Source organism: Neophocaena asiaeorientalis, unplaced genomic scaffold (assembly GCF_003031525.2).
Source record: "Neophocaena asiaeorientalis asiaeorientalis breed wild unplaced genomic scaffold, Neophocaena_asiaeorientalis_V1.1 scaffold123, whole genome shotgun sequence".
In the NCBI taxonomy this organism is placed as follows: domain Eukaryota; kingdom Metazoa; phylum Chordata; class Mammalia; order Artiodactyla; family Phocoenidae; genus Neophocaena; species Neophocaena asiaeorientalis.
The window spans coordinates 6,259,928-6,286,886 of record NW_020173666.1 but is presented as its reverse complement, the minus strand read 5'-3'; the positions used below and the strand labels follow the sequence as shown (position 1 = coordinate 6,286,886).

General features: G+C 41.2%; 1 protein-coding gene across 3 annotated transcripts in view; it reads right to left on the bottom strand.

Annotated features, from left to right (window-relative positions):
- Window positions 1–26,959, bottom strand: part of PLEKHG1 (pleckstrin homology and RhoGEF domain containing G1) — a 216,753-nt gene that overhangs the window by 42,793 nt on the left and 147,001 nt on the right. For all 3 annotated transcript variants that reach the window (XM_024748007.1, XM_024748006.1, XM_024748008.1), the window contains 2 exons: window positions 16,451–16,551; window positions 3,450–3,519 (listed from right to left, as the gene is read on the bottom strand). In XM_024748007.1, the coding sequence (XP_024603775.1) occupies window positions 3,450–3,519; window positions 16,451–16,551 (171 nt within the window). The remainder of the gene's footprint in view (window positions 1–3,449; window positions 3,520–16,450; window positions 16,552–26,959) is intronic.

Sequence of the window (26,959 nt, the reverse complement as noted above, 5' to 3'; positions counted from 1 at the left end):
AAAAATCTAAATTAATTGCCAAATTCAAAAAGTTAGAAGATAAAAATATCTTGATTTCTGGCTTCTCTTGAAAAAGTATTAGATCCACTGGCCCCGGGCCTACAGTTTCAGGTAACACTTCTGTCCCTGAGACATGAGTACCTCGATGGCTCTGGCCTCCACCTGGGCCCATTCATGCTCTGTGTTCACCTGTTCAGCTCCTGAAGGCACTGGAGTGTCCTGCCCGGCTCCAGCGATAAGAAGGGCAAAGTGATTTGCCCAAGGTCTTCTAGGAAATGAACACCAAGCTAGAGCCTTTCCCTGGGTTTGCTCACAGGCTTTCAGCTTCTGGCTCCTTTCCGGCCTCCTGCTGCACTCAGCCTGGGATTGAACAATTATCAGGCTGATTTCCTCAGATTTAAGGACTTTTAGGATCATACGGAATACCAAACTTAAACACCATGGCCTCAATGAAAACATATTTAAATTACATCATCTATGTGACCTACACACACCTACCCTAATAAAGCCTCAAGGCTTCTGCACAACTGAATTTCTGTGCATTTTGTGACATCATGGCTCTATTCCTACCTTAGCCAGTTTTGATTTAAATCACTGACATATTCTTAATACAGAAGCAAATGCATATTGGATCTTAGATTTATAAGCTCCGTGGACAATTCAAATAATGGCTTTACACAAAAGTCAATAACTCCTAGTTAGTTAATTCCCTAAACACCTATTTCTTAGGATATATGCACACAAGTCCTTTTCAGAAGTATTTAGGGAGAAAGAAGGCAAAGACACACAAGAAATTATACAAAAATAGATATTTTCTTCTGGTTATTCAACTCTTTCAAGTTGCAATTAGAGATGATGTCAAAATGAGACATTTAATTATGAAAGAACCAAAACACGGTAGTCACGGCTGGCCAATCGAACACACAGGGGATCTGAATGTTTATTGAATGAATAACCAGAGTATAGAAATCTGTATGATTTTAGGGTCTCTTCTGTCATAAGGTCAATTTCTCCCCACCCTACCTCTCTCCTTTTCACACACACACACACACACACACACACACACACACACACACTCACTCATTGATTCCTGAGTACTATTCACGGGACACCATGAGAAAGTCTTACTATGTACATAGCATAGGGGTAAGGTGACACTGACTTGAATACACTCCAGTCACACCAACATCTGATACCAGCACTTTCTTGAGGATCATTTCAGTAAGTGGTGGTGGTGCCTGGCACTGAAGAGAGAAAGGCTCCAGTGGGGAGGGGGCCGCGCATCAGGGGAGAGGAGGAGGTTAAGGGGAGGCTGGGTCTCTGAAGACGAACTTCGTCTCCCTCCTAAATTCCTCCCAGGGTCAGCCTGGCTGACAGTCATGATAAGGGATGGAAATGAGAGTGGAGGTGAAGGCAGGAGACCAAGGAAACCTGTTCCAGGTGTTTCCAGAGTCCTAAGAGCGGAGAAACACTGAGCTGGGAGAGAGCTCCGTCTGCCTGGTAAGGACTTTTCCCATCCCTCGCGAGAATGGCTTCAACAACAACAGCTCCTGTTGCTCTTTTATGGGCAGCAGCGGGTAAGAAGTCCTGCATTCCCCTCGTGCTGTCGCCTCTCCATACCACAAAAGCAAGGTCAAAGATGACTCTCTGTGGAAGCCCCAGTGACTCAGATAAAAGCAGATGGCAGCCACCAGCTTTACCTCTTTCATTAACGGCCTCTCAATTAAAGCAATTTTCCATTCCTCCCCAGAGGTGAGCAGCTGGCTGTGTGTCAGAAGTGTAACATCTTCCAAATTTCAGGGTGCTGAGTAAGAAGCAGGCTGTGCCAGACCCCACACTCCCTCGCGATTCCCGGCTCACACACCAGAGCATGGAGCGCTATAATCAGTCTTCTAATTAAACTTGGCAATATCACAATGAGAGATCAGATTTGGGAGCTGGCAACCTGGCACATCAACAAACTTTCATGTGAATAATTAGGCCAGAGCTAAGCGTACGCTGGACCAGCTTTAATCAACGTGTGATTTCAGTTACCAGTAAAAGGCCCAATGTTTCCAAAAGCTTCTATGTTGTTTATGTGCTGTGGTGATTGTAACACAGCTTCTTTGATATACTCAGCATATCTTTTTACCCATTTCTTCCTCTTTCGTTTTCCTTCTCTTTTCCGAATTCCCACCCTGCAGGAGAATTCACTATAACACAGGCCGCTTGTGAAAAGAATTGTGTACGTGTGGGCACAAACACTCGCACCCGCAAAGTCAGGAACCACACTTGAGTAGAACCTAGAGTGTTATGTTTGGATTCAAAACCATTGGATCACCGGAAATGACCCCGTGGAACAACCTCAGAGCCCAGTCAGGCTGGGAGGACATCTCCAAGTTCACACTGGACTTCAGGATTCTAAATGAGGTGCTAACTCTGGGCTACCCCAAAGCACAGTCATGAACTTTGCTTCAACCTTTGTACATTTGAAACCAAAACTGCAAAAATCCCATGAAGTTTTACTGCAAAAACAATTTCTGCTAGAGGTTTTCTAAACAAAAGCTGTCGAATTTTTAAGAGAAACGTAAGATTCTATATACAGTAGGTAGTATGTTGAGAAAGTAATGTTGTCAAGCAGGGGTCCCCAATCCCTGGGCTGCGGGGCAGTACCGTCCGCTGCCTGTTAGGAACCCGGCCGCACAGCAGGAGGCGAGCGGCGGGAGACCGAGTGAAGCTTCACCTGCCGCTGCCCATCGCTCCCCATTGCTCGCATCACCGCCTGAAACATGCCCCCTCCAAACGCCGCGGAAAAACTGTCTTCCATGAAATGGGTTCCTGGTGCCAAAAAGGTTGGGGACCGCTATTGTAAAGGATTCCCTTGTAAGTTTCAGAATTCTCTCTCTTATCTGGGTACAGAATATAAACTGTCGTTTAAGATTTAAAATTCAAATCCTTTCCTTGTGTTTTTCTAAACCATCAGTGCAACTTAAGAAAAATGTAGGAAAATTAGAGTGCATTTTTAAGATGCAGGAGATTAATTCTGCTCTCTTTATCCCCCTAATGACTAGGCTAGTGCCATATATATATAAATACTATTTACATTCTAACAGATTTTTGTAACTGGTCTAGTGGTATTGTATATGTACTTATTTTTCTAACATTTCTCTAATCTGGACTCTCCTCTTCCCAAGCTTAAAGTTTTTCCTAGGAAAGATATGTAACATCATTTAGCTACTATACAAGTTCTAGGACAACTACTAAGTTATTAGCATTTCCTAACTTACTGGGAACTGTGTTTTGTATTTTTTTTTCCCTAGCTAGTGGGGAGAAAAAAACCCCTCAGAGTGAGAGAGATTAGTGGTGAACCTCAGCCAATATGGAACACAATGGTCATTTTAACCTTAAAATGAAAACAATGTGTGCTCTGTCTCTGTCTTGGTTGGCTCAGAGAGATGAACCCTGCTTACCTTGGACACAAAGCATTCTGCTATGGCCACAGGATCATTTTCACAGTTTTCCAAGTCTTGCAGAAGTTCACTAATAAAAAAATAAAAGCCAGAATGTATTAGGTTGTGGTCTGAGAGTTGAGGACATTTTAAATAACTTAGAAGTTTAAACATTTATATGGCATTTACAAGGAATCGTATTTAATTGGATAACTGAGGACCTCTTGTCATTATATCCAAGGCTTAGATAAGGGACTTGCTCAAGGTCGTGGTGAAGCAGGGGTGTAAACACAGGTTTGACCTGTAACTCTCCCACCCGGAGATAAGCCCTACCTAACGGTTTCAGTCTTCTAGAAGTTTGTCAACATCTGTAGGCATGCTCACACATACTCACTCATTCACCCAATAGCTTTCCAGGTACCAGATACTGTGCAAAGCACTAAGAACAAACACACCAGTGAGCCAAGTGAGATATGAGTCCTGGTCTCTTGGAGCTTGGAATCCACTGGAAGAGTCAGACCTTCAGTGAAAAATCACACTGACAGATATAACACTATACATGGAGATACTGCTCTAAAGGAAAGATATGCCAGGGGAGGAAACCTCTTTCTTCAGATGAAAATCTATATTATTTTTAATGATTCATTATTTTAAGTAACTAACTGCATAATATTTCACCGTGTGGACGTAGCATCGTTAATTTAACTGATCTCCCATGGCTGGATACAATTCTATAAATGGGATTGCTGGGTCATCGGGCATTCTCAGTTTAAATGTTGACACATTTCCAAATTGCACTCCATATAACTTGGATTGATATGTACTTTGATAAGTGTTTATTTTAATTAGCTGTGTATTACATATTTAATAAAAGGTTAAACAGTTCTACAGGAATTATGATAAAAATAGTTCTACACTTTCTTGCTTTTTGTTTCCCATTCTCGACTGCCACTGCCCAGAAACACTTTCAACTCCTAGCTGTTTCTGCTTTATGTACCCCTGTTTCCAAACATGCTGGTAATGCATTTTCATTCTTTTTGTTTTAGATATTTACTCCGTAATTTCCCCAGCTTCCTTTCCTCCCATCTTCTCAACAAGCTCTGTTATGGAATTTAATTAGATTAAAAGTCAGAGTTTACACTTTTTTAATATTTATTTTATTTATTTGGTTGCACTGGGTCTTGGTTACAGCAGGCATGCTCCTCAGTTGAGGTCAGTGGGCTCCTTGGTTGTGGCATGTGAACTCCTGGTTGCGGCATGCGTGGGGGATCTAGTTCCCTGACCAGGGATCGAACGTGGGCCCCCTGCATCGGGAGCGTGGAGTCTTAACCACTGTGCAACCAGGGAAGTCCCCAGAGTTTACACTTTAAAGACTATGTAAATATTATTCTCAGCTCAGCCTTGGAGCGTACCATAACTACATTTCCTTTCTTGTACAACCATGTTGTACACACAAATATGTCATTGGAAAAGGGAGGAGTATTTTAATAGCCTTTTAGGTGAGTGTGTATATCTTTCTTTGATAAGACACTGAAACTCAACAAATGGTAGTTTCTTAGAGGTTTGTTGGAGTCTGAAACCATTATATACTATATCCTGTTACATTAAAATCCATTGATGCATCTATCTTGTACTCTGAAAGGAACTTTACCCGTGCATGATTTCAGAATAGTCCCAATTTCAAGCATTCTTTCCTAATATTCCTATAAAAACATACCATCTGTAAGATTATTTTTGTTTTGTTTAAATATAGTTCTGATATTTGTATCAATATCTTTTATAGAAAGATGGGTGTGATTAAATTAAAGACAGTTGAAATCTAATCATTAGAATCTAAATACTGGATGAAGTAAGAGAAAAGATCAAAGAAAAGGAACAGCCAAGGAAGCAACATATCTGGACCAGTGTTTTCCATTACTGGAGGATGGAGTGCCCTGGATATAGGTTTTGTATCCAGGTCTTTCAATATAAATCCTCTTTCTGAGCACAGAAGAATTTTGAGCAGAATCCGTCATGTTACTTCTCAAGGCTTAATAGAAATACTCCTTGACAATATTTAACTCCCTGTGTTCTCTATGTTACACTCATCAAGCTACCCTTTGAGCTTTAATTTCATCTCCAGATTGAATCTCCTGGTAGGAGGGAGTGTCTCAGGGGACCCACCCAGGCTCTAGTACGGCTCACCTATAAGTGAACGGCCTTCATTGCTCAACAACCCGAGCTGGGAGGAAGCCCAGATGCCTTCCAGTCCTACCCCTTAATTTTAAGGTGAGAAAACCATGACTCATAAAAGGGAGGTGGCTTACCTTAGGTCATACAGCTACTAATTAATGGCATAGCTGGGGTTAGTATCAGGGCTTTTGAATCCCAGTCCCACACTCTATGATAAACACATCTATTGAAAGGTTTGTTTCCTGATTGACTCAAGAAAGCTGAGGGCTAGACTCTGCATCACAGTGTCTTCAGCCTCATACTGCCTACCTGGAAGGCCTTGTGTGAATCATTTGGTCCGCTTTCCTTTACAACCCTTTTCTAAAATAATAGAAACAGCGAGGAGGAAGTAGTTGGATTTCTTTCAAGCTCTGTCATCAGAGCAATCATCCTGATACAGTTGGCCAACCACCCTGTTTGTTCTCCATTCAACATAGTAATTACTGAAAGCCTTGTGTGTCAGGCACTGCTATAGGCACTGAGGTGATGGGGTAAAGAACATGGACAAAGGCTCTGTCTGTGGTGTTCTGATCAGGAGCGATAAGTGTTAATAACTGAAGAAATAAACAACACAATATCAAACAAAAGACAACAAATGTTGGCAAGGATGTGAGGAATTGGAACTCTTGTACACTGTTGATAGGAATGCAAAATGGTGCAGCCACTATGGAAAGCAGTATGGAGGTTCTCCAAAAAATTAAAAGTAGAACTACCATATGATCCAGCAATCCAACTTTGGGGTATTTATCTACAAAAATTGAAATCAAAATCTTGAAGAGATATCAGCACTACCATGTTCATTGCAGAATTATTCACAATAGCTGAAATGTGGATATAACCTAAATGTCCGTGAATGGATAAAGATGAATAAATAAAGAAAATGTGGTGTATATATATATATATATATATATATACAATGAAATATTATTTAGCCTTAAAAAAGAAGAAATTCTGCGACAACATGGAAGAACCCTGACATTATGCTAAGTGAAATAATCCAGTCACAGAAGGACAAATGGTACATGATTCCACTTATGTGAGAAATCTAAAATAGTCACACTCATAGAATCAGACAGTAGAATGGTGGTTAGCAGGGGTTGGGGGTAAGAGTAAATGAAGGAGCGGCTAATTAACAGGCATAAAGTTTCAGCTAAACAGGTTGAACCTGCTGTACCACATTGTAGCTCAGTTAACAATAACGTATTGAACACTTAAAAATTTAAGAGCATAGATCTCATGTTAAGTGCTCTTATTATAATAACATACAATTTTAAAAAAAGAAACAAAATGAGATTTCGTTCTTTTACCAATAGAAACTTACACACCATAGTACAATATTGCTTAATAAGAATGTTTATGTGAAAAAACAGTAAAGTATTGGTTTTACTGAAAAACAAGAGAAACCCAACAGAATAAGATATTGTACTGTGTTAGGAAGGAAATAAAGAGGACAATGTGGTAGAGAGCAACTGAGGCTGGGTGGTGGTGGAGGAGCAAATGAGGAGGTGATATCTGAGTTTGGGGAAGGTTGGAAGAGAAAGTCATTTAAGAAATTGATAGTGAGTCTAAGGACAGAATGAACATGGTGTGTTCTTATGTGAGGTATAGAAAGGAAGCCACTGGCTGGTGTTTGGTGAACAACGGGGAGTGTGGGAGATACGGAAGACGACTAAACATAAAATAATACATCATGTACTATGGGAACTCAGATGGGGCCATGAAATGTGGGAGATCAGGGACTCCATAAAGACTAGAAACAGACTGTCATTCTAGAGTTGCAGCCTAATGGGGTGGGGACTAGGTTTCTCATTGCATCAGTGTAACTAATGAACAACTTTACAAGTACAGTAGAAGGAAGGAGTGACTCACAGATTGTGTTTTGTACTCAAAGCTAAAATTAGAATCATTCTACCTTCAGGTCTGGGGTATTTTCCCTTTTCCCAGAGCAACTGTTCCAAATATCTCCTCCTTTTTGAGTAGGATTATGAAAAAGAAAATGATTTCTTACTTGAGTTCAAGTCCCTTGTTTGGATGGGCAGTTAGAGGAAACACAGTTCTCTCTTACAGAACATATTGCAGGTAAGACTTCCTCTGACCGCTGATGTGGACTTGAAGTCAGGAATTGTAATACGACCTTGAAGATTCTATTGCCTTACACTGAGCCAGATTCAGGAAAAGGGCCTCTCCCCTTCCAGTGTGCGATAGACTCTAAGCACCACTTCCTTTTCCCACCCACCCAACTAGGCCAGTTGGCATTTTAACTTGTTTGCATCCAGAGGCACACATGCATGAGGGAATAGAAAATGGGGTGAGGTTAATAGTACCAAATGCTCCGTTAATTTCACTGATACATTAGCACTGGTCTTGAAAAGTCTACAAGAAGAAAGCCTGCAGGTAAAAATATATTTCTACCATTGTGCAGTAGTTGAAGACGTTTTGGTGGTGTGAGAAGGCATTAAAAGAAATGATAACTGCCCCCACCTTTCCCTGCCTTATTGTTGTATGTATCCCATGATTTGCTCTCTAAATTACATTTCAAAGGAGAAAAAAAGCATGGCCCAAATAATGTTTTTCTCTTAAGACATAAGTTATTTGCTCTGTGATGCTTTTACTAGCCCCTCAGACAAAATTAATTGCTTGTTCTCAGCATTCTCAAAGCATTTTGTTCATTCCCTGATTATATGACTTGTTGCCTCTGCTACACAATGATGTCATTCATCTTTATATTACTAGACTTAGCCCAGTGTTTTAAACACAGTAGTGACTCAACATAGGTATACTGAATAAAGAGAAAGGGTTGAAGGAAAAAGGAAAATTTTACTCTCATCTTTTGAGGAAGGAAGAGAGCTTATGATTTTAACTTGCTAAAAAATAATTTAAAAACAGAACTCCAGTATAGAGGAATGGTCTCTGCTTCCTCACTCTTCATCATTAAAGAAAGATTCAAATTACTGTTTAGATAACTCTTCTGTATTCCAAGAGAGGGATGCTGTGTAAAAACAATTGACATCTCTTCTTTCATATGCAGTGAAAAAAAAAAAAACAAGTTTTGGGAGTTTAGGGGCAAGTTAAAATGGGGAAAGTGGTTTCTTGGACAAAGCTTGTTTCCTGACCGTTTGGGAATTTCTTCCAGACACCAAACCAGAGTCTTAAATTTCCAGGCTGTTAAAGGGATTATGAGAGAAAGATTTGGCTATAAAAAGGAAAGCAAAAATGAAATCTCAACTGTATTCCAAAACAGTTCACGTTGGAAGATTTTGTGAAATAACAATTTGAATCTAGTAATATGCCAAAACCGAACAAAGACAGTACAAGGGGGACTTCTCTGGTGGTGCAGCGATTAAGAGTCTCCCTGCCAATGCAGGGAACACGGGTTCAAGCCCTGGTCCGGGAAGATCCCACAGGCTGTGGAGCAACTAAGTCCATGTGCCACAACTACTGAGTCTGTGCTCTAGAGCCCATGAGCCACAACTACTGAGCCCGTATGCCACAGCTATTGAAGCCCGTATGCCTAGAGCCCACGCTCCGCAACAAGAGAAGCCACCGCAATGAGAAGCCTGTGCACCGCAACGAAGAGTAGCCCCCGCTCAGTGCAACTAGAGGAAGCCTGCATGCAGCAACGAAGACCCAATGCAGCCAAAAATAAATAAATAAATAAATTTAATTTAAAAACAGATAACATTAAAATAAGAAAAGAAAAGTATCTTAAAAAAAAGACAGTACAAGGAAAGAAATTATACACTACTGTCATTTATGAACATACATTAAAAAGTTCTTAAAAAAATACAAATCAAACTCATTATGCATAAATACATGAAACATTATAGCCAGGTAGGGTTTATTCTAGTAGTGTATATATGATTCAAATCAGAAGGCCTATTAATATAATTTGCCACATTATGAATAGGAGAAAAGTCATATGCTAATTTTCTTACAGGATGATTATGTATTCAATAAAATTCAATTTTCATTCACACTAAAATCTTAGCAAAATAGAAAGAAGTGTCTATCTAAGTTTTGGAACAAACATCATACTTAATGGTAAACAGTTAAAGCATTCCTGCTAATGTCAGAAAAAAGATAAGAATGCCAACATCTAATCAACATTGTATGGAAAGACTTACCCAAAGCAGTAAGACAAGAAAAAAACATAAGGGGTAGAAGAACTGTAAAGGAAGACAAAAAAGTCTCCTTATTTTCAGACACTACTGTCTACACAGAAAATCCAAAAGGATCTATAAACCATTAATAGAACTGATGGGACAGTTTAGAAAGTTAGTTGGATATAGTATCAACATATAAAAATTAAAAGCATTCCTACATGACAATAATGGCTAATTTAAAAATAGAAGAATTACTCTAGTCAAAAATAACATAAAAAAGAATAAATTTTTAAAAGTCACATGTATGAATGTGATGGAAAAACTATAAAACATGATTATAGGGCATTTTAGAAAAGCTTGATTGATGAGATATTTTTACAGATAGGATGACAATATTGCGAAGATGTCGATTCTGCCAAAATTAATCTAAAAATTAAATCGAATTCCAATAAAAGTCCCAACAGAGTTTTTTATGGAACTTGACAAACTAATGCAAAAAAAAAAAAAAAAAAATCGGGGCTTCCCTGGTGGCGCAGCTGTTGAGAGTCCGCCTGCCAACGCAGGGGACATGGGTTCGTGCCCCGGTCCGGGAAGATCCCACATGCCGTGGAGCGGCTGGGCCCGTGAGCCATGGCCGCTGAGCCTGCATGTCTGAAGTCTGTGCTCCACAACAGGAGAGGCCACAACAGTGAGAGGCCCGTGTACCGCAAAAACAAAAAAACAAAAAAAACAAAACAAAACAAAAATATCACTTGGCAGTGCAAAGAGTTAAGAAATGCTAGGCCATTGTTGAAGAAGAGCAATGTGGATTTAATAATTAAGACAATGTGGTATGGAGTAAAGATGGACAAAGAGACCAACAATACAAAACACAGAGCCCAGAAACAGGACCATACATACACATAAACTTCACCTAGGAGGAATGTGGAACTACAAATCGGCATATAAAGGATGTACTTTTCAGCCTACGGTGGTGGGACTATCAGCTAGCCATATGAAAATAAGGATTTGGATTTCCTACCACAAACCATACTTGCATCAATTTTAGTTAGATTAAGGACATAAGTGAAAAGCAAAATTTTAAGACTTTTAGGAAAAATATAGAGTATATTTATGAACTGAGAGTAGGAGGTAATCTTTTAAACAAACACAAAATCCACATACTATAAATACTATATTTACTTAGAGTAGTCAAACTTATGAATTTTACAACTTATTTTCAAAGAAACCATAATTAAAGTTAAAAGACAAGTCTCATACTAAGGGAGGATTACAACTCACATAATCCACAACCATCTCCAGGGAGAATTCATCAAGAACTCCTATACAACCCTAAGAAAAAGAAACATGCTGGGACTTCCCTGGTGGTGCAGTGATTAATACTCCTCACTCCCAATGCAGGGGGCCTGGGTTCTGTCCCTAGTCAGGGAACTAGATCCCACATGCATGCCGCAACTAAGGGTTCACATGCCACAACTAAGGAGCCCACCTGCCGCAACTAAGTGCAACCAAATAAATAAATAGGTATAGGTACTTAAAAAAAGAAAAGAAAAAGAAACATCCTTACAGAAAAATGATCAATGGGTATAAACCAGAAATTCACAGAAGAAATCAAAGTGGCCAAAAAAACAAGAAAAGAGGCTTAGTCTTAACTGCAATTGGCAAAATGCAAGGTAATGTATCCCCCAATGGAATATTATATCACAGTTAAAATAAGCAAAGTAGAGCTATAAATCTCAAAGGCAACGTTGAGTGAAAAATACTCCTAAAAGGTTGACACGATTTGTGCCATGTTTGAAATAAGTTAAAGCATGCTATGTATTTTATTTTTTTTAATTTTTATTTATTTATTTTTGGCTGTGCTGGGTCTTCATTGCTATGTGTGGGCTTTCTCTAGTTGCAGCGAGCGGGGGCCACTCTTTCTTGCAGTACGTGGGCTTCTCGTTGCGGTGGCTTCTCTTTTTGTGGAACACGGGCTCTAGGTGCACGGGCTTCAGTAGTTGTGGCACGTGGGCTCAGTAGTTGTGGCTCACAGGCTCTAGAGCGCAGGCTCAGTAGTTGTGGCACATGGGCTTAGGTGCTCCAGGCATGTGGGATCTTCCCGGACCAGGGATCAAACCCATGTCCCCTGCATTGGCAGGTGGATTCTTAGCCACTGAGCCATCAGGGAAGCCCTGTATTTTAAATAAGTACTTACATACATAGTCATGGCAACAAAGATCATACTTGGGAATGAAACACCAAGTCTTGGATAGCAGTTATAGTTATAGTGGTATTTTGAGCCAGATTGTACTGGCTTTTCTGAGCCAATTCTGTACATCTCTTCCTAATTCCATGTTCAGTGATGTCTTCTTAGGAGCTTTAATCTGCAGTGATGGGTGTGTTTACACCAGAGAAACTGGCAAACACTATAAATCCCAGCTTCCCCCTCCCTTGTCCTCACCCTGGAGAACTGGTACACCAGCACATCACTGTGCCATTCTCCACAGAGCGGGATGCAATTGGGAGGGGTATATCAGGGGACTCAGCATTATTTGTAATGCCTTTATGCTTTCAAGAATTTCTAAAGCAGGGACTTCCCTGGTGACACAGTGGTTAAGAATCCGCCTGCCAATGCAGGGGGTATGGGTTCGATCCCTGGTCCAGGAAGATCCCACATGATGCGTAGCAACTAAGCCCGTGTGCCACGACTACTGAGCCTGTGCTCTAGAGTCCACGAGCCACAACTACTGAGCCCACGTGCCACAACTACTGAAGCCTGCGTGCTGTGCCTAGAGCCCGTGCTCTGCAACAAGTGAAGCCGCTGCAAAGAAAAGCCCACACACCACAAGGAAGAGTAGCCCCTGCTCGCCGCAACTAGAGAAAGCCCATGCATAGCAATGAAGACCCAAAGCAGCCATAAATAAATAAATTAAAAAAAAAAGAATTTCTAAAGCAAATATGGCACAAAGGAAGGCCTTGATAGAGTGAGGGTGCTCCATGGGTGTTTATCATAGTACTCTATGCTTTCCTGTATTTTGGGAATATTTCCTAAAAAACAAAATCTAATCAGCTGAATTTTCCAGGCCAAAATAAACCCATTTTCTTTTTGCCCTCTTTAATTTTAGAGTTTTAAATCTTGCTTAGTTGGGCACAATAGTATTATATTATGTTGAGAAACCCGGACCTGAACTAATAACAGAAACTTTAAAATTATTTCAAGTCTTAACCATAGATTTGCCAGATAGCTGTATCTTTGAAATCAACTGAAGTAAGGTATAGAATAGAGGATTCATAAGAGGCATTAACATAAAAAGTCATATCAATACTCTTATTTAATCAAGTATAATAGCAAAGACACTTGAGCTCTAAATTTAGAGTCCAGATTTAAGAGAAAGGAAATAAAAGTGAATAGGGACAAAACAGTACAGACAATTCAACTGTAAAAGTTAAACAGGAAGATGTTCTTGAAAAGAATTAAAAAACAGTAAGAATACCAGTTGAGATTTGACAAAACCAGGTGTGTTCAAAGTAGGCTAGGTTGGATTTCTAGCTCTATGTCCTGGAGCAATGGACTTTCTACACTGATTCCTGTGTCTAATCAATGTGTATATATTTTTGCATCTTATCTACCTCAGAGCTGTTAAGAGGATTAAATGAGACAATGCATGTTCAGGATATATAAAAATGCGATCTACAAAAGGGATAGGCATGAACACGGTCACATGAATTGTGTCACTACACTGATGCCACATATATCATCATCCTGACTCAGGTTTATTCTAGTCACCTCTGACTTCCTCATTCAGAGAACACCAAAGAGAGAAGAGAACAGAGAGAGAAGCAACTCAGGCATATAAAGATCTTCTCAGTCTTCCAGCTTTTGCAGCCAAGGTCCCTTTTGGTTGACATCAGGGGCTACTTCAGTCTTATCTTCCTTTAAATTAGGAAACACATGAAGATGTAAACGCCGGGGAGTAGAAACCCTTTCCTGGACTATGGCATAAACCAAGACCTGAAACGCAGGGCTCTACCCTGGCAGGAGGGCATGCCACTTGATGCCTGGGGTTTGCAGTCAGAGAAGCCCAGACTTGCATAAAGTTATAACGCACATAGAGCTGCATGGCCTCGGGCAAGAAGCAAGCCCTAGAGAAGCGGTCATTACAGTCGACTTACAGCCAAACCACCAGAAGGCTTACGCCAGGGCCTCCCAGCATCTAGGCCTTGTTCCTCTTCCCGGGTTACTGTGCCATTGGTGGGATCTGGGCGGAGAAGCCACTCAGGGGCTCCTGGATTTTTAACCTCAGCGACTGCTAAATGGAAGCCTGCTCGTTACTTGTTAACATACCAGCATGTTACTAATGGACACACAGACTCTAAATTCCCCAAATTCATTTTTTTTGTTTTTTGGCTTTACCACGTGGCTTGTGGGATCTTAGTTCCCCAACCAGGGATGAAACCCGGGCCCTTGGCAGTGAGGGCGCGGAGTCCTAACCACTGGACTGCCAGGGAATTCCCCGTTTCAATTTTTTAATGCCCTTTCTCTATTTTCTTATTATTGTGTTTATTTTATCTAGACAGTGTTTCTCAACCATGGCTGCACATTACAAACATCTGAGGACCTTTTACAAAATCCTGATGCCGTGGTCCCACCCTAGACCTAGAAGTTCTAATCAGAAATTCTAGGAGTAGCAGTCATCATATTAAAAACAAAAAACAAAAAAAAAACCCCCACACAGACAGACACACACACACACACACACACACACACACACACACACACACACGATCCTTCCCAGATGATTCCAGTGTGCAGCCTGGGTTGAGAACCACTATCTTGGAACGTGCAAATTGGTTTTCAAAGTCTACTGAGTCAGATGAAAAGAGGTGCTGCAACACTGGCCTTTTTCATATCCCAGGCTTTCAAAATTAAGAGATGAGTTGATGTAATTCAAACATGTCTCCCAGAGGCCAGGCTTGGGCTAGGTGTTAGGAATCCACATGGATGTTAGGGATGGCAAAGGAGATGTGGATCCTACCCTCAAGGAGCTCACATACACCGCTTCAGTGCGCAAAGAGGGGAAGGATTTATAATTTGCGCTATGGTTGAGTCACCCAGTGATAGGGCATTGTAGAACTTTATAAGGGGATTTTACTCTAATAAGATCGATGTCATCATCACTGGTTAACATTGTGCTGTTTACTCTGGCATTGAGTGAGGCACATGAAGTATGTCAGCTCACTGAAGCTTCACAATAACCATGAGGTAGATATTCCTATTGTTTCCACTTGTTTCTTTATTCCACAAAAGTTTGGAGGGTCCCAGGAGCCAGACTCTGCTTAAGGCACTTGGGTAGTAACAAAACTGTTAGATCCCTGCCCTCAGGGAGCGTTCTGTGTGTGGGGGTGGGGAGGAAGGAAACAACAGACATAAAAGTCAATCACAGAGTATGTTAGAAATTGCTAAATGCCAGGAGAAAAAGAAAAAGTAAGCAGGTAAGGTGTGTGCTTGGGTGCCGGGTTAACATCATTGAAATGAGAGGAAGTTTTGAGCAAAGACTTGAAATGAGGGAGTTAGGTACATTCTACAGATCTTTCTCGAATTATGATGGGGTTATGCCCCAATAAACCCACTGTAGGTTGAAAATGTCATAACTTGGAAATGCATTAAAATGCACTTAATCTACCAAACACGAAAGCTGAGCTTTGCCCACCTTAAATGTGTTCAGAACATTTACATTAGCCTACAGTTGGGCAAAATCATTGAACACGGAGCCTCTTTTATACTGAAGTGCTGAATATCTCATGCAATTTACTGAATACTGTATTGAAAGTAAAAAACAAAATGGTTGTAAGTGTATTGGTTGTTTACTCTCGTGATGGCGTGCCTGACCGGAAGCTGCAGCTCACTGCCTGGGAAAAAATCAAAATTCAAAATTTGAAGTACAGTTTCTACCGAACACGTCTTGCTTTCACACCATCGCACAGTCAGTCAAATCATGAGGTGAAGCATCGTAAGTCGGGGACCATCTGTACTCTGTTTAAAGTTCCCCAAAGAATATATACATGGCTCAGCTGGCATGCAAACCCAGAGATGTTGCTAACCAGTCTATGCTCTTTACCTGCCTACTACCTGGTCTTCCAAGAAGTACCACGATACATTATAAGAACTGATTTGCCTGGCCCATCCCCTTCGGCTCCCTGTCTGCCTTGTTTACTATGATACTTTTCTAAGCCCACTGCCTGCTACACAGCAGGTACTCAATACATGTTTGAACTAAGCATTGTAAATTTTAACTATTAATGAATATGAATTAATATCTGTTATGATTAAAGTATTTATTGTGTGTTTACTCCCTCCCGCCCATTCCCTAGGCAGAAGAAAATGTTTAGAAAATCCAGCGGAGGTGGGGTTGCTGGAGACCAAGCCAGCATATATTTTTGGATGCCCTGTTCATGCTCTATTGCGGAAGAAAGATGCCTCTGCTCTGTCAGGGTGAATAGGTCTCTTCTCTGAGCCAGGAGGATGGAGTGGGATGGGATTTTGGATAAATGTGAGACTCATATACAAACAAGGATGTTTCCAGGTAGAAGATTTCATGGCATGATAGGCCACAAAAATCTATGAAGTCAAATCAGGGATTTCAAGTAAGTTTTCTTAGGCCACATTCATTTGAGAAAAATTCGTAATGTTCTTATGTGAGAACCATCTTTTGAGGATTAGCTTACCTATTAAAGTGGTAGATATCCTGTATGTTTCCAAAAAGGGCTGATCTTTCTTCCGCCCCCAGAGGAAGTTTCGTTTGGTCCCTGATGCACTCAAGGTAATCCTGTGGAATCAATGAGAAGAATGTCTTAAACACTCCTGTCCTTTTTCAAGTCATCTTTAGTTATGCATGAGGAATCTCTCATATCTGTTACAAGTAATTATTATACTAACGTGCTCATTAACTCTACCGTGAGGAGGCAGAATCTCTCTTTTATTAATAATGAAATACTTCCCTACTTATAGAACAGGGAGTTTGAGCAAGGAGAAAGAGTGTATGTACATGGACATACCTACGCCCAAAATGTACTAGTGCTTCCCTAGATGCATAATATAATGACCACAGTTACTGATAGAGTCAGAGTTTTGGCATACAACATTGCCTGCTGTCTCCTTGACTGATTTATGTGATAAAAAGAGACTTTAAAATTCATACAGTGGGAAACCAGAAATAAAAATTCTGAAATTTGGGAATTCCCTGGCAGTCCAGTGGTTAGGACGCAGCACTTTCATTGCCATGGCCCGGGTTCAATCCCTGGTCACGGAACTAAAATCCTACAAGCCATGTGGTATAGCAAAAAAAAAAATTCTGAAATGTGATACAGTTGTTTTAAACATAACCTTTTAAGTCAGAAAGCTGTCAGCTGCTAAAGTCTAGAACTAAATTATCCTCAAATACCAGATTATTAAAAAAAACTTTTTAAAATAAAATAAGCATGTCACTCACTTATGCTATCCAATAGGCCATGTTAAGAAGCCACAGTCAGCTTGAAAGGATTTTATATATTTTAACATGGAAACAGCTCCCCATGGAGCTAACGTGGTCTCAGACCCACAGTGGGTTAAATGGACGTGGCTTAGAAGCTATTTGAACTGCTGAGAGAGGGGAAATCTGCTCTCCACGCTGTGTGCTGAGTCCATAATTGAGTGTCCCCCTTCCCCCAGCCAGGCTTGAAAAGAGAACTCTGTAGGAGGCAAGAAAACAATAAAGAAAAAAGTGAAAACAGCTGAAATAACGTAAAATAAAAAATAAATACAGTTCTCCACCCTGGGCTGAACAATGCAGTATGGCTCTCCACCAAACGTCACCCAGGGTTCTGCAGCACTGGGGAAGTCACCCTGGGAAAAGTCAGCCAGACCGTGAAAATCCCAGCACTCAACCACATTCCGATGGCCAATCGCAAACACAATACTGTTTAAGCGCAACTAGTGAAACGAGAAGCTGAAATGTAAGAAGCATCAGATAATTGTTGCTTTTGTCTTTTAATAAGCCACAGCCACCCTCTCATGCCCTTCATGTTCCTCAAATGAAAAACAGGCCAGGCTTCGTCAGGAACTGTCTCCGTAGCATGGTTCACAGACTGCGTCATATAACTTACCATTCTGGTTCTTTATTGCTAAAATCATGGTCATGCAGGAACCAATGTTCATAAGCCTTTTTATGTTTTAACAAGGTTGGTGGTAACATCTTTTCTTCTTCAGAAAGTGGTCATCTCAATAAGAAATTAGACTCCCAAGGTTTAAGTGTAATTGTCATTAAAAACCCACAAGAGCAAGACCCAGCCTCCTTACTTTTATGAGCGGAACCGTCATAAGGAGCTTATGGATCTGTATAGGCTGTAGAGATAACGCCCAAATAAGAAATGCTAAAGAAGGCTAGAATTGAAGAGTGCATTTTGAACAAGTATAAATCTAACTTAGGCTTCCTCAAAAAAAAAAAATGTATTCCTTGATAGTTTCATAAAATTACATGTGGCACAAAGAGATGGGCTAATATTTATCTGCATTGAATGCTTATATTTGATAGTTGTTTAATACTTTGATCAACATTTTAAAAGGACACGTCACATACAAAATTAAGAAGGTAAAACAAAGGTTATAGGTGAATACGAAATCGAAAAGTGAAACAGAAAGATATTGGCAGGCGTGATCCACACCGAACAGCAGTGTGAAGATCGGGACGTAGATGACACATACATTCCAGATTCACCTGGCCAGCCACAACGGGGTTTAAGGAGAAAAGGAAGAATCCTTTTTCTCACTTCAAATGCAAAGCTGGTTCATTTTGCAGAAACCTGATACTAAATTCTTCATGTCATGGAAAGACTGAGTTAAGGGGGTTGAAGAATTTCATCTGGGGTGAGACACAAAGAACCATGGCCCACTTCCAACAGAGGATGGCCCATCTCCAAATGAGTTTCAAAACCCCAGAGTCCGTGGTAGAGGAACTAGATTTTAAACGCTGCTTGTTTTCTGAAATCGTTGAGAAAATAGATCGTTAGGAGTCCAGATTTTTGCAGGCCACTCTAGAAACCAGATCAAAGCCATATGGCCACAACGTGTTCCCCCACTGATCATAATTAAGTCTTTTAAATATGATACTTTAACCCTAAACCAGTTACTGAAAACTACTGTAGCATGTACTGCATTAGCAGCTGTAATTATCTAAGCCAAAATGAGAGGTTTGAAGCTCAGTGATAATAGTTCATTCTGTGCTCAAATGACAGAGTAAAGACACCAATGAAATTTATTAGAGCCTGTCACGCTGCTTTTTAATTTTATTGGCTTGATGTCAGCACCTATGGTTACCCTACAGTTAACAATGAAAGATAAATTTAAAACTTTTGCGCCGAAAACAATTATTCTCCAAGAGGATCAAAGAATTCACTCAATTTTGAGAAGGGTAGGGAGGAGATAACAAAAAACAGCATGACACCATTTGAAAAAATTTTTACTATACTACTATAAATTTTACCTAAAGTATTTTTCTCATCAACAGCTCCACCACTGTAAGATTTGTACACATGTGCCCTCTTTTCGATAACTTTTTCATTCCTGTGATGTCTGTTATTGAAAATATCCAAGTAAAGTTGAACTCGGTGCTATTTGAAGTATGATAAATGGACAGGAGCCAGTTTGCAAACTGTTACTGATCTACAAGATAGATAAGTGCAGAACTTGAGAGAAAGCATGTAGAAACTTTTATAGCATTTTGACAGAATGATATTTGTTGAATCTAATGATAAATTTGGGCTTGTATTTTGCATGTCTGATATCTTCTATTTTGTTCTTCTAGTAATTCATTTTTTGTGGTGTTTTACAAAAGTGTCAGTGTGTGGCCAATAGGAAAACACACACACACACGCGTGCTTGTCCCTCATCACAGATAGTTTGAGAAGGTCTGGTCTAGACAACAGTCCAGCAGAGATGCTGGAGAAAGGATGCTTCCAGAACTGGGACAGAATTCAAACTCAATGTCCTCGGTAGCTCGCTTTATTTCTTTAAGATGCCCTGAAAGAATTAAGCTAATATCCCCGTGCCTGTCTCCCTTTTTTCCTCTAAAATAATGTTGAAAATTGTAATCTGTTTAACATGAAAATGAAGATAAACCACAAGAAAAGATTTATTTAGATCGGTACTTAATATTTTTTCTACTCTATATCCTTCTTGAAGATACATTGTAGAAACAAAATGAAGAAAATGTTCTGTTCTTAAGTCCTCTTGCTCAGGTTTCAAAATTCTATCTCTTTGGCTTCCTCTTTTTGGTCTAGTTTTTGTGTTAGCACTTCCAAATTCGAAGCCCTTTGTTACAACTCCTGTGTAAGACTTTTGGTCTTTATTTTGGAGGATGCATCTTCTTTGGTTTCTCCAACTCATCCACCTTTACTAGAAAGTAATCATTTGTATATATAAAACCTGTCTCCAAATGTCATGTATTACATTGGGATGCTGTTGATACTACAATAACTTACATTTGTGTGTCAATTTACAGTTTAAAAAGCACATTCACATTTATTCATACAAACCCTCCTTCCCTCCTCTTTTTGAGGTCATAAGAATGCATGCCAGGTTCTGTTTTACAAGCTAGGAATTAAATAAAATGAATAAAACATGATCCCTTCCCCCAAGGAGTTCCCTGTGTAGTTGAAAAACAAGTGTAAACAAATAAGTACAATACAGTGTCTAGGCAGCATAACTGATAAATATTCAGCACGTGGGAGAAGGCAGAGGAGGAAGTGGGCAGTTCCAGGTCAGGGAGAAGTCTTCTAGAGAAGGTGTTGGTGGAGTTGAATCTTTAAGGATGACCAGGGGTTAGAACAGAGAGAAACTAGAAGGAGACACAACACCCAGGAAGATTGAAAAGAGTAAAGGGGCACATGGTAACGAAATGCAGGGTGCAGTCAGGACACTAAAAGGAGCTGAGGGGCTTCCCTGGTGGTCCACTGGTTAAGACTCCACGCTTCCAGTGCCTGGGGCTTGGGTTTGATCCCGCATGCCACATGGCGTGGCCAATAAAATAAAACAAAATAAAATAAAAGGAGCTGAGATGGGCTGAGGAAGCAGGACATGTGCACGTACACAGACCCTGGAGTGGGGCTGCAAGGTGAGAGAGGCTACAGTCAGGAGAGGCTTGATCATGGAGAACCTTCCGTGCTCTTAAGTGGAGGCAGGCACTGACAGATGCCATGAGACCAAAGATCATCCCAGCATCAGAAGATAGAACATTAGCTATAAAACTGCCAGTTTGGAGGCCAGTTAGACCCGGATAGCAGCGCAGGTAAGACGGGAGCCAGTCCTCCACAAGTTCCACAGAGTGGAGCTGTATTTACTTAGGTGTGGAGACCGGGAGAAAGGGGCCAGTCAAAGCAGACAGCTTTCAGGAGAAGGGAGTCTCTTCTCTCACCTTCAGCTCCGAGGAGGAAGGTGCTGTTCTCCCGGCTCTCAGCAAGGACACTGCCAGCCCCCTCGTCTCCTTGTCCCGTTGGCTGCAGCTTGGAGAGAGCTGGGGGCTTCCTCCGGGGAGAAGTCTCCACCAGCTTTCATCCTCCCGAGTTTCTTTCCCAGGTGGCTGGTGAGGGAAAGCTAACCCGCAGAGGCCCTGGCAGGGCGGTTCTCGGCCTTTCCAGCTGACTGAGACTTGCACTGGACTGCCTCACACCCACACCAAACGCTTGAAGACATCTCTGGGGGTTCATGGTAAGAAGGAGACAAGGCATATCTTTTGGCCTCGCGCATCCACATGGTAGGTCTTCATGTGGCTCGGGGTTGCTCATTCTGCTCTTGTTAGAGAAGCTTGGAGAAGAATTACGAGTTTCATTTTCCAGCTGTTGCCTTCTGCACAAATGCTGCCCTTCAGGAGCATCACGAGGGACACGATGGGTTCACAGTCGCAGGGCCCTGCCCGCATCCCCACTCACGCACTTTCCCTCTGGATTCCCGAGGGAACTGAAGAGATGAGGGTGGTGGTCTGCAGGTAAAGACAGCGCCTTGGTCTTGGACATGCGAAGATGAGGCAGACTGTGGGACATCCCCAAGGAGGGGTTTGCCGGGCACAGGATTTGGGAAGAAAAACGGAGTGGTCTGTTGAGAGAGCCCTTTGTGCACCTTTGGGCCCCATTTTATGCAGCAGTGACAGGAGCATGGGGCCCAAATGTCCTCCCACCTTCAAGGCCCAGGGGCACGTCCAGTCCTGGCCATGAGAAGGAGGTTTCAGGCTATCTCAGCGCTAGCAAACTGCAACCTCAGAGGGTCCGCAGGACTCTCTGCAACCCCAGAGAGTCTCCCATGTTGCAGTGAGAACACCAAAGATCCCTCGTGGAGGAGAGTAGCAAGGCAGATTGAGAGCCGCGACGCCTCGGGCAGCACAGAACCCTGGCCCACACTGACGGGAGGTCATATCCCTAAGTGGGAGCACAGAGCCCGATGTGTGCTTCCCACCTTGTTCAGAAACAGTCTCAGGAAAACCCAGGGGATGATGGAGTCCCAAATCCAGTGACTAGAGAGAACTGCAGACTGATTTGGAAGTGGGGTAATAGATGAGCATATATTTTGAGACGTTGGGATGTAAAGGAAGGAGAGTGGTGGGGCAGTAACCGGAAGACATGTAGGATCAGGGAGGATCAATCGATTGATCTGTCCATCCATCCATGCATCTATCTATGCATGCATCCATCCATCTATCCATGCATGCAACCATCCATCTATGCATGGATAGCTGGCAATGGTGAACACAGAGGGAGACAGAAGGTGACTGTAAGAGCCAAGGTGAAGGGACGAGACGAAAGGTGGAGGACAAGAAGATGAGCAACTCTCTTGGGAAGTCTGGGTGGAGAGCACTGTCTACGTGACCAAGCTGACACTGGTCAGCTTCATTTGATGCTGTAGGAAACAAAATTCTAACAAGTCAGAGCATATGAAATAAAAAGTTTCCTATTCCTTCTCAACGGCCTTCCCTCTCTGCCCAGATGTCACTTTCCAGAGGTAACTCTGGTTAAAGATGCGGTGTGCCAGATGTAGAGAACAAACTTACGGTTACCATGGGGGGAAGAGGGGGTGAGATGAATTGGGAGATTGGGATTGACGTACATACACTACTATGTATAAAATAGATAACTAATGAGAACCTGCTGTATAGCACAGGGAACTCTACTCAGTGCTCTGTGGTGACCTAAATGGGAAGGAAATCTAAAGAAGAGTGGGTATATGTATATGTATAGCCGATTCACTTTGCTGCACGGCAGAAACTAACACAACATTGTAAAGCAATGATACTCCAAGAAAAATTAATAAAAAAAAAAAAAAGATGCAGTGTGCATGCTTCTGGGTCAGGTTCTGGGGCATAATTATATCTATAAAACATGAGATTTTATGCTTGATTCACAACTTTGTTTTTCCATTCAATGTATGTAAATACACAGAACTCCTATAGGTAAACATAGTTCTTTCGTCATAACGGCTACATCGTATCCCATTCAATAGCTTTATTATAATGTACCTCATTATTACAATAAAGATTTCGGCGGGGCGGGGGTGGGCACAGGCCTATGTGCTGGGAACTGTGGGAAGGGGCGTTCAGAAATGAGTAAGATAAGACCCCTAACCCTCTAGGTGCTCACAAGGCAGTAAGGGAGAAAGAAACAAATCACAGGATAACAATTTTAGTGTTATTTACAAAGGGCTGTGAGAATATAGGAGAATCCATTTTCAAATGAAAGAAACTTTTTATCTTTCTTCCAAATAAACCACGAAACAGGGCTTACACTAAAATCTCCTGCTATAGCCTGCACATAACGCATCAGAAGTCTAGTCTTCACGTTAATCTCTTTTCTGCCTCTATTGACATCCATGGGGGAGGAAGATATAGCCAAAGAAATGAGACTGGGGGTCTCTGGCCACCCCATCAGGCTGGGAACAAAAGCTCTTATTGTGGGAACAATGCTGTCCCTGAGTCTATATAACGTAGCTCCCTCCACCCCCAACACAGAGAACTGTGCTGAAAATACAATATAGCATCAACAGGACGAATCTTTCTGCCAATACTGTTGCAGAGAATGGAGGAGGGCAAGAGAAAGAAGGGGGAAGGGGGAAAAGAGAAGAGAAAAAGAAGAGGAAAGAAATGAGGCAGGAAGAGAAACAGGGAAGAAAGCATGAAAGGGAAGAAAAAAGAGAAGGAGAGAGACCCACACACGCAAGCACAGGAATGAAACCCAAATGAATTTCAAGTTGAAAGCAGCTTCTGTTCCTGATATGATCAGTTCTTATTCAGAGTTTTCCTAACCGATGGTATAGAGGCTGATCTTAATTGGCCATATATGGAAGTCAGTATTAATGCTCCGAGATATTTGAGTAAGAATAATAAAAAACAGGGAGGTTTCAGCCTCATTTACCTTCTATAATAGTTTCAGTACCTAAGACATCAGTAAAAAATGCTGAGAATGGCCTTCTGGCTAAGCTGTGACAAATGACACTTGTGCCAGCTCAGTTCCCGCTATTGTTTCACTTCTTCCTCCTGAAAGAAGGAGGGGTAGGAGGTGCCCCCTGGGGAGGAGACGGGACAGCTGGACCTGGAAAGGGGGAGGGTCGGGGTAGTTTGTCCCAGAAAGGGAAACTTGGGGGAGGGGGTGGGGGACAGGAGTTCTGTTAAAAACAGCAGTACTGAGTAGAAAGAGCAAACATCGGGGAATATTTGTTTGGTTTTCACCTAAAACTAAAAGCAGAAAATATTTAAGAACCGGTAGTTAACAGTAATCCAATGATATAAGATATTAAGAAACAGGACTAGCATTCATATATTAAAGTCCTTAAAGTGACTAGTTGCCCATCTTTTACTACACTTCTGACAACCATTATAAAAATCATTGTCTTTACTTCATATTGATATCAGGAGGAAGAATTTGACGCACATAAATAAATCTAAAAATGTTATAATAATTAAGAAGCTGGGTACAAATATAACACTGAAATGAATCTCTTCTATTACCCTTAGTTATAACAAATAGAAAAGTTCGTCTCTTCTGTAAGAACAGCAAAAAAACCCTTAATTTTCTATTGCTTTGTTAAATTGCTTATTTAAATATTTATTTAAAAATTGTGCTTAGGGTTTTCAAATTACATCGACAATGTTCTCATATGCAAAAGCTCTTCTTAAAATAAGAGAGGTGGACACACACCCGTGAAGAGGTGCTGCTGTATACTGAAATATCTTTCCATGCTTATTTGAAACCTACCATTACTTTTTTCTCTGTACTCTTTAATCCGATCATCATTTCTAGCTACCAGAAAAGGAGGAAAGCATTTCTGGGATAATCTATGTGCTTACTGAATGTGAATAAATATAAAATATGTTTAAAATCTTCAAAATGGGCAATCAGAGAGTTTTCCAGGCTGCCTGCAGTAAAGCATGGCACCAGGGTCCTAGCGGGCGTTGACAAGATAGGGAAGGAAGTTTATTAACCACTCCCTTGAGCCCTTTTTTCTGACTCTTGTTATGTTCTCCTCCTCACTGGGTTAACTTTACTTAGCATATACTCCCTTCTTACCCTCCAGGTCCTGAGCCAGGTAAGGAAGCAGACAGATACAATTAGATGTGGCTATAATCCTTCAGGAAGAAAAATGAAGAAAAGGTTGATGAGGTAGCAGAGGGATTATGTCCTGGCAAATCTTTAAGTACTGAAAATAAGAAACCGATTCATCTCGAGACTTCCCTGGTGGTCCAGTGGCTAAGACTCCACGCTCCCAATGCAGGGGACCCAGATTCGATCCCTGGTCAGGGAACTAGATCCCACGTGCTGCAACTAAGAGTTCGCAGGCCGCAACTGAAGATCCCACGTGCCATAACTAAGACCTGAGGTAGCCAAATAAATAAATAAATATTAAAAAAAAAAAAAAAGAAAGAAACTGATTCATCTCAATTATAATCTCCACACTGCTGGTGTAATTTGAAACACGGTAATTATGAAAAATTAAATAAAGCCCAAGGGCTTTTGTATATGGGAAAGAAAATAAAAGATCAGTAAAATAAATTTACATTATTAGATCACCTGAGGTTTAACTCCTCCTCACTGCTATTTACTACTACTACTATTATTATCATTATCGTTATTACTATTATTATAAGGTTTGCTGATAGGTACTGAGCTCACTACTTTACATGCATTATTTCAATCTTCACAGCAACGCCAGGAGGTGAGTCCCATTGTTAATCCCATTTTATTGGAAGCTTAGAAATGTTCAATTGTTCCCCAGGGTCACACAGGGTGTGCATAACTTACTGGCATTCAAACCAGGACCAGCCGACTATAGCTTGGCCGCCCAAACCCTGTACCACTGCTTCAAAGGTTTTAGTCCTTAATACAGTATCTTTAGACAGTAGAGGTCTGCTGCTGACTTTGGGACGAAATGTGGTTTTTATTAGGTATGAGTTAGGAGCCTACCAAAATCACAACTCTCACTGACTAGGTGACTGCCGTGTGCCAGGATTGTCACGTACTGTATCCGAACTAATATTGGTCCATTCACAGGATGAACCCACTTCCTTCACGTGTTCACTAACACATATCCCAGGCCTGCTCTTCCATCAGCCAAGCACACCAGCTCTCAGCCATTTGCCATTTTACTTTCAACACTGGCTCACACTTTCCCATTCCGCTCACAAGGTCTCTTCCTTCTTACTAGTGCATGGTTCTCTACTCCTTCAAAACATCCCACTTTCCTTGCTAGTCCCCCCAAGGTTGGTCATTCCATCCCTCTTTATTTGCATGACTCTGTGTAGTTCTCCCCATAGGAACACAGTCCTTTACAAAGCCAATCATGCAGAAACACTACAAATGAATTTTTCCTGTTCTTTCAGCACCATGTTACTTTTAAGTTTATTAAAAAATTTATACAATGGAGAGCCTGGAAAGCAGAGAGTTGAAAAGCTATAGAATCAGGAATCACTATAAAATGAAGATCAGTCAGCAATGTAGAGAGAAACAGCAGCTCTGAAAGCACAGCTTTTGTCAGGGGAAAGGGCTGGTGTACGGAAATGAAATGTACAAAGAGGTACAGGACTCGTGTAGCACAGCTTCCTTACGACTGTGGGTAAGTGACCCTGGAAGGGGTTTTACTGCTTCACAGGGGATTGTGTACTGTAGTCAGCTTATTAGAGTAACATGCTTTTTTTTTTTTTTTTTTTTTTTTTTTTTTTTGGG